The sequence below is a fragment of the Schistosoma mansoni genome, chromosome 4 (assembly GCF_000237925.1).
Source record: "Schistosoma mansoni strain Puerto Rico chromosome 4, complete genome".
NCBI classification, from domain to species: Eukaryota; Metazoa; Platyhelminthes; class Trematoda; order Strigeidida; family Schistosomatidae; genus Schistosoma; species Schistosoma mansoni.
In genome coordinates, this window is record NC_031498.1 from 30,496,629 (window position 1) to 30,505,616 (window position 8,988).

The following is an 8,988-nucleotide window of genomic DNA, read 5'->3' on the forward strand; positions in this document are numbered from 1 at the left end:
CATGGTAGGTAATATTCATCAAATAAGAGAATTATGGAGCATCAAGGTAGTTTGGAAACTAATAGATAAGCTGAAAGGAATGAATTTCAAATACTTTGATGATCAGAACTGTGTTTAGTTTGAATGGAGTCAACAGCGGTGCACTTAACAACAAACTATGTAGTAAACATATCCTAAGGAAACTATCCCTACTGAGCACAGTAATCAGTTACTATCTAAATGAGGAGATGGTCAAACGATTAGTTACATAAATAAGGTGATATTTATCCAAGCACTTTTCATTACAATCTATCTAACATGTAAAATTAATTAAACGACCATGAGATGAGTTCTATCTACACTGTATCAACAAGCTGTGTTCCTTGAGACTGATAGACTCGTTTCATGGGCTACGTTCGTGAAAATCATGGTTGGACATTATTTATGTCTGTTTCTTCAATAACGTAGAATTTGTATTGCTTCAAGTCCCCATGTCGAATGGCATTAATGAATGAAGGAACAGCATTTTCCTTAACTTGTTCATGAAATAACCACCTGGAATAAGTAAACATATTAAAACAATTGTTTCAACATAGTGATTAATGAATCTTTAGCTAAACAACTCCAAACAAGTTGCTCACTGAAATGAGTTTCTCACTTAATATTGTCAATAACTCCTCCTGTACCTCCTCCGAGGGCTACTGCCTGTCCCAAGCCCGGGTAAATGAGGAGGTTTGGGCATGGTGCTAGCGACCCCATCCCGTAGAAAACCAACCCTCTAAAAATACGCTAACCAGAAAAATCTTATGGATGTATATACCATATATAGTTATGTAACGAATAGATGATGGTTGAATTCAACATCAGGAAATGAATCAACAGAGTTAAAGAATCACTTATCTCTCATGAAATTTATCATGGTAACTATTAATGAATAATACGATTGTTGACTCTGAATATTCCTTATAAGCATTAACTCACTGTGGTTGAGTGGGCAAACTACCTAAGAAAAAGTGAACTTTGAAATCACTTACTTTACCAAAACTTATTCGCTCCATCGCTCCCCATTTCATACTATGATGTTGACGTAAAGCTACCAATTTCTTAACGAGATGAAGAGTTGATTGAACATTCCCTTCAGAAAGTTGAATCTTCAAAGAGAAAAAGATTGTCACATTCAGAATGATTTGTTAAATTGTTTGCATTACAATAGTACTAGATGACTGAACTATTTCTATCAACCAAAATAAATGCTGTCACATGTGGTATTCATTTCAAATGAAGAATCTGTCAACTTATCACAAATCTTATATAGTTGAGATCATGAGTCAATTGAAGCCAGACCACCATGGAAAACCTGAAGCACTAGACGGCCGTTTCGTCCTATTGTGAGAATCCTCAGAAGTGCGCATCCACGATCCCAACCCAGGACCTATCAGTCTCGCTCGCGAGCACTTAACCGATAGACAACTGAGCTAGTCGGCATCCAAAGGTGTTAATGTCTAACTCCAACCGATCCACAAAATTGAGCAAACATTCACCAATGTTGTCAGTGAGTTGAGGAGTCTCACAATACGACGAAATGGCTGTCCAGTGCTTCAAGGTTTTCCTTGGTGATCTACCTTCAACTGACTCATGATCTCATCTACATAAAATTACTAAAATCGCCACAAAACCCCTTTCTGATAATTATTACAAATCGTTCAATAACAAACAAGGCTCGTATGTCAATAAAATTAGAAATACACCTAACGAAATTAGTTGGAGATTAGGCCGGTTACCCAGTGAGTTCACTCATGACTTTACGTTGAAATCAGAGTTTCATTTGGTTTGTCACATTTTACCGATTCGACAACTGTTTGCACTATTTCACCAATCATTTCAAGTTGTAACATTGTATGAAGTGACATCGTTTCAGTAACATAAACTCCAGTATCCTTTCCTGGAATCTATCAATGTCCGTTAAGCTCATATTACAGGCATTGTAGCGATGAAGTAAAATTGAGTTTCTCAACTCCTAATTCACACAACCTTTCCCCATTTCACATTGTCATCATAACTGATGTTGAGTGAACGGATGTTGAATACTATAAACACTCTTCATAATTTCATTATGGATGATGAATAGTTTGACTCAATAATACCATCATTGATCATTACTTTGTAGCGACCTACTTTTACTACGAGGAGGCGATTGGTATAATGGAAACAATTATTATTATAACCAATTGTACCAGTGATTTTTTTATTGTACTCGTTTGTTCAACTGTACCAAATGCACTTTTTCCTCCGTTGCCTGTGACCTTGCACGGACGAGCTTACACTCCGTAGTTTCGCCTGTAACTTTGGCACGTCTCGGTATCCTTTTGATACTACGAGATCGCCCGCAAACATATCTTATTTGGACCATTACCAGCCTTCTGGGTTTTGGCCTACAGAAGGAATCAAGTCGATGCGTCACACGTAATCTTCATTTAGCGGTGATCAGAGTCAACCGCGACTCGACGCCATCTACAACCATGCTTTAGTAATCTACAGATATTGATTAAAGTCCATCAGTTATTTTGTATTACACTTGATAGTTCTCAATAAGTAAACATTTTCAGCACATTATGATAACAAGTTGTCAATGGATAAATGTATGAAAGTCACTAATATAACTTACTTCAACGTTTTCCTTGCTGTCATAACCATTCAAATAGTCACCGAAAGTAGAGTCATTTAATGTTGCCGAAAATCTTTTCCCACTGAAATCCCATGGCATTGGTAAATGAGATCGTGTAGACCAAAATCCCTCTTCATTATTATATAATTTCCCTTTTGGATACAAGTTCTTTGGAATAGCAAATAATTTCAACCCATTGATACCAGTCTCAGTTCCATAATAAATTATTGGTAGTCCTATAAATGTAAGTAAATATTGGTGAAGGATATATTGTATGGTAATTGAGTGAATTGAACACATTGCACTATCTAATTGCTTCAATGATTTGTGAGTGATTACAGATTGCACACTTCTTGATTAGTTTCATGATGGAATTTACAATGTGAAAATTGTGTTCACAGTACAAAATACCATTAAAATGTACGAAAATCATCAGTCGTAATGAAATGTCTACCTAAAGAGATCCTCAGAGAAAGTTGGACTAATGTTCTGTAATCAGAATTGTAGGTAGTTGGAAAATGTGTTTTTGTTGGGATGATCCATAAAATTTCTCGAAAGGGAGATGACAAGCTCAGGAAACACTAAGAAGCCTTTTATTCAATCAGAGTTCAATAGAGGTGAAAAGTCACATGTAGAGTTTCTAATTGACTGATTACTACACTACTATTATGTTTAGTAGCATTCCAGAATTTTCAGGAAAACCGAAGGACTTCTAAAATACTGTAAAAACCCTATATTCTCTGTATATGAATGAACCTTTGGAGTAAAGTGCTTTGCGCATATTTTGTGCCTTTTCTCCCTCGTGTTGAAGTTGCTGTGTAGTTCTAGCTTGGGGGTTACGAGACTAGCTTAGGATCCGAGTATAGCGTTCAATTAACCACACTTATCAGTTTTCATAATCATTCATCGTGACATCTTCTAGTGTTTGTCAAGTTGAACACTCATTACCATGTTTAGTCAATTCGTTTCAAGTATAAACTTCACAAATAACAGTTCCTCCATTTCGTTTTGAATGAGTCAGACATAGTAACTATGATTATAATCTCTTGTTAAAATAAATTGTTGTCATTCGATACTGTTGCGAAGTGTCTTACAACTATGAATTCGTATTTAGTGATAGATTATTATGCATTATTTCATAGTTGAAAGCATGAGTCAATTGAAGCTAGACCACCATGGAAATCCTGGAAACACTGGATGGCCGTTTCGTCCTATTATGGGACTCCTCAGCAGTGCGCATCCACGATCCCGAACTCGCGAGATTCGAACCCACGACCTACCAGTCTCGAGCGGGAGCTCTTAACCGACAGACCACTGAGCTGGCATCCTGGCATTCTGCATTAGATGACTAGAATTTCAAAATTGAACAATAGTTTTAACCATGTTAAGAAATGTTGAAATCATGTTTACATACCTGGTAATAATAATGTTAATGCAAGTTGATTCATATTTGAATGTGTTGGATTATTTGAAGTACTTGTTGTTAATCCTAGTTTATCTTTATCAGAGTCTGAATACGTAGAATATTTTTGTATCTCTGTTTTGTTAAATGTTAGTCGGGATCCACTTCCACCCCTTTCGAAAACGAATTCACGACTGATTATCAAATCAGCCACATCTCTGAACATTAACATTGGATCCGGATTATCACCAACACCACAACCTGTATCGCCTGAATTTACAGCCAACAACCTGTAGAATATATTGTACATAGAAAAACAAGTTTTTCTGAGATCATCTGTATAAACTGTATGAAATTCAGTAAGTTTAAGTATAACATCAACGGCTTGGGTAACAACTAACTCAGCAACACATTTTATAATCAATGATTGAATGGTTCACTGTTCAATGTAAATACAAGAAAACACAAATTATCATTTGTGGTTTATAGTTGAAAGCGTGAGTCATTTGAAACTAGACCACCAGGGAGAACCTGGAATCACTGGACGGCCGTTTTGTCCTATTGTGGATTTAATAATTCTGTTATTCGATAGTTTTTTTTAGTGAGCTATGCCTCCATTGAGCCCTCCAAGTTATTCAACCATCTGCTGCTTGTTTAAAAAATGTAGTTTCATTCATTTCTAAGTAGACGAATTACTATTGACTACCTGATACTTTAACACCACCGAGATAACACAGCACTATAGATAGTGGAAAGTATCATTGATTATTTACATTAAAGCAGATAATATCTGCGCATCTATCTCTGGTGGAATTCCGATTGCCACTTTGATTTAACTGACCAACTCAACAACTTTTATGATCATTAACGAACTTACTTTTCTCTTCCACTTTCCTTAATCCATTTGTTGATTTCTTGTCTTACACCTTCAACAAATTTCACACTTTCATTTCCATATATTTGAGAATTTGGACAGTTTTCCAACCATGTTGAACCGAGCTAAATAAACAAGTAGAGTAAAAAAGGAAAGAGAACAGTTAATCAAGAATCAAAAATGGTGGAGAAGATTTGTAGCTCAGGCGAGTGATTTTGATGTAGGTTTGTTCTCTGAGCTGGATGGTTTGGTTGTGGAGCTTTCATCGTCCTTCTGAACGACATCATCAGCACAAAGTGTGGAGATTTCGGACAGAGGCATTTCCAAAAACACCAAAGAATGTTTACAAGCTTGGTACTCAGGTCAATTAGCAATAAACAAGCACATTGAAATCAATCCAATTTATCAACTAATCAAGAAAATTATGCAGAATCATAGGAACAAAAATCAAATCAATAGGAGATACAACCAAAACAAAGAAATAAACAATGGAAGATTTAACGTCAATAAGAACCAATCAACATCGAGGTGCGCAGGACAAGCTGTGAATCACATGTGGAAAAATTCAAACACTTCACTTCTACCCGAAGTTTGTGCTGATAATGTCATTCAAAAGAATGATAAAAGCTTCACGACCGAACTATCCAGCTCAGAGAACAAACCTACATCAAAAAGAGTCAAAAGAAATATCATTGAAGTTTCATAGACTTACGCTACTCTGTGTTTCTTCTTTTCCTTCAACAAAAAAGGCAGCATTATCCAGAAGAATTCCATCTATTCCTTCTTTCATCCAAAAGTCGATCACATTCTATATCGGAAATAGAGTTCATAGATGTATTCATTGAAACTTACATATATTTCTTTCTGTGTTTTGACAGAAGTTAAATCTAGATCTACATTCGGTGATCCAAATACAGAATAAAATTTCTGACCACCGATATCTACATTGATCGCTTTACTGTATCGTGATATCTTTATTAAAAATAAAATATGAAGAAATTATGGAAGTAAGACAAACACTTTACTCTTTTATTGAAAGAATTTTTGAACAATGTCAATTCCACTTTGTTCTCTTGGATCCATTTATGATTGATCGATATTGCATTGAAATTGAATGTCAAGATGACTTTTACACCCTTTTTATGAAATCGTTTTAAAAAGACACGAAAATCATCCATTGTGCCAACTGCCTCATCTAACTCCTTGTAATCTTCCACTAATCCGAGCATATTGTGTGAATTGGTGTAAAATCCTTTAGTAATAGGACCCAATATCGCATATCCTGCACCAACTACAGTTTTGATGTAATCTACTTCAGATGTGAGTCCTATGTAGAAAAAGAGTCATTTGAGTGATAGAAGTTTTACACTAATACTCATTACCGTTTAAATCTCCAATTAGATCTCCAGAAGAGTCTTTAAATGCAAACACATCTAACCAATAACCAACTGTTGATTTCCAAAATGGTAATTTGGGCACAGATGGGCATTTTTGTCCAAGAATTATGTAAACAATACATCCTGCTAAAAGACCCAAAAATAGAATCCCAAACCCAATTAACAATCCTATTCGAATATATTTCCAATGTGGTTCAGTTTTGTCTAAATTAATCAGATCTTCACGTGTGAGTAGACGACTCTCTAATTGAGATTTATGCACAGGTGATTTTGATGAACAACTCATTGCATCTTCTTGTTCTTTGAACGTCTTGTCCAAGTTCTTTGAATGGCTGTGCTCGCCATTCTCCACATCAACCTTATTTCTTTCAGTTCTCTGTTCTGGATCTTTAAAATTATTCATAAATAGTAGACGATCGGTCATTTTCTTGATTTTTTTCTGATATCTACTTGCTCTCTAATGATGTGTTTCTCTTTATATACCATTCCTCTCTCTAAATAATGTCTGTGTTTGAACATACAGTAATGATGTGATTATCAAATGGAATGAACAACTATCCAGTCAACTCATTATCTTCTCATTATCATTGGATAGTTGAATGGTGAATGTGTTGTACAGTGTAACTTTCACTCTCTCTATGTGTGTGTGTGTATCTGACAGAGAAACGCCGTTTTTAAATGGTTAAAATAATTACACAATCGATGGTATTTTTCAACAAAGATAGTCAATGTATTTTGTTGTAGTTGCGATCCTACACAAGCTTATTTAAAAGTATTTTAAGTCAGTAAATTACTTATCAACAAGAAGAAGAATTGAATTATGCAGGTGAATATCGATGACATATAGATGAACTGTATAAGCCTGTGAACACTGAAAACATAAGCACTGAGGAGGAGTCCCATATTAGGATGAAACGGTCGTCTAGTTCTTTCACCTTTTCAACGGTAGTCTAACATCGATCCATTCATGATATATCAATCATCACAATCTCATACTGAAAGTAAATAAATAACGAAAGTAACCCATGGTGTCATTGAAGAAGTATTAAGACAGATCAACGATTGCAGTGTTTCTTTTTGCTCGAGTTGTACAACTGCATTTATAGTTAATTCAATAATAAAATAGTCTGTTGAAAATAAGACGATGATTACATTATGTCATGTGTCGAAGAAAGTTGCATAATAATCGTGAATTGACTCGCCTCACTTTGGGGGGTAAGAGAAGGGTGAGGAACAAATTGAAAACAAAACATTCTGAAGCTCGTCCTTCGAGAAAATATTGTACAGTGACATTTATGACTAGCACAATAAACCTCCAATGTTTAAGGTTTAAACATAAGTGAATGATACGTAAATAACTTGAGAATTTGAGTAAATTGCAGTATATCTGTCAACCGTCTGTGTCGGATTTAAATTTGGTAAACCGGTGTTTGAGATCATCAACCTAATAGACTTACAAATCAGATGATTACGACAAATAATCATTCATTATCTGCCACTGTCCATTATGCTGACTAACAGGAAACAACGTTTGAAAATAGCTAAAAGTGGCATATTCACCATTTCCGTTTCATATTGAATGGTATCTTGTTTATATCGAGTCATTTGTGTTATACCTTCTTGAAAATGATCATTGACTAAGCAGATCACGAAATGAAGCTGAATTCTCTTCTCATTTCATTTGAATTTCCTTTGAAACAAAACAATATGCGTTTCATCAGTGTCAGTAGTAAAGATATAATCATAAATTCTGACTACATATTATTTGATTACAATAAACTGCTCTTTCCGAAAGTAATCATTAATCGATTGGATACTCATTATATTGATCATATCTATGAAAAGTGTTATGACTTTATAAAAAATAGGACCGTATTCAAATCGTTATGATTGTAGGTCCGGCTATTATCACGTGATTTATCCACCAATCGGAATACGACTTATCCAATCTTAGCACTGTGCCAAATCAATCACTTCGATCGGTATGAGAAGCCTAGCTTCCTTATTGGTCCATTCTCTGCCTAGCCCTTCCAATTGAGTCCAGAGCACCACTTAGAGCTTCCACCATGCGAATCATTTATTCCAAACATACTCGGTTTATATACCAGATAGACGGTATGCACATATGCCAATTAGAAACTGACCAGTTGCAGTCCTAAACATCAATAGGAAGATTCAACCAAACAATACCAAGTGAATTTAAACTTTGCCCCATTGCAAAAGCAAGTGGCTATCAGGACTCAGTAGATGAGTGGATAACGCGATGGCGTTTGAAGTGAACGGTACTGGGTTCGAGTCCAACATTGAACATCAACTCTGAGATGCATATACATCCAACTGACGAGTCCCAAATGTGACAAAACACGCTTCAAACTGGATTCCACTGCTAACCACTATCCATCTTTGCTTAAAATTGATACAAAGTTGTTGACACAGAAACCAATGAATATTTTGGCATGAATTATAGAGTCATTTATGTGTATTCATCCTAATTAGATATAAAGAAAAAGTTGGTTGTTTTGTTCTTTCCATATTATGATATTCACATCAATGTATAAGAATAATATAAACAACATACATTCCTTTTCATTATCTATCTACTATTCACTTTATGTGAGATATTTGATGCCCCTAGATTACAACTAGCAGATGACCTTAAATATTTAGCGGT

General features: G+C 35.3%; 1 protein-coding gene across 1 annotated transcript; it reads right to left on the reverse strand.

The window, feature by feature from the left end:
• Positions 1-404: 404 nt before the first annotated feature.
• On the reverse strand, positions 405-6,741 carry Smp_142810 (putative alpha-amylase; the record flags this gene model as incomplete). The annotated part of the gene is made up of 9 exons (XM_018797462.1): positions 405-534; positions 961-1,130; positions 2,645-2,880; positions 4,059-4,336; positions 4,924-5,045; positions 5,633-5,728; positions 5,773-5,878; positions 5,941-6,247; positions 6,303-6,741. The coding sequence occupies 9 exons, from the start codon at positions 6,739-6,741 to the stop codon at positions 405-407; spliced, it is 1,884 nt and encodes a 627-aa protein (XP_018652502.1).
• Positions 6,742-8,988: the final 2,247 nt, after the last annotated feature.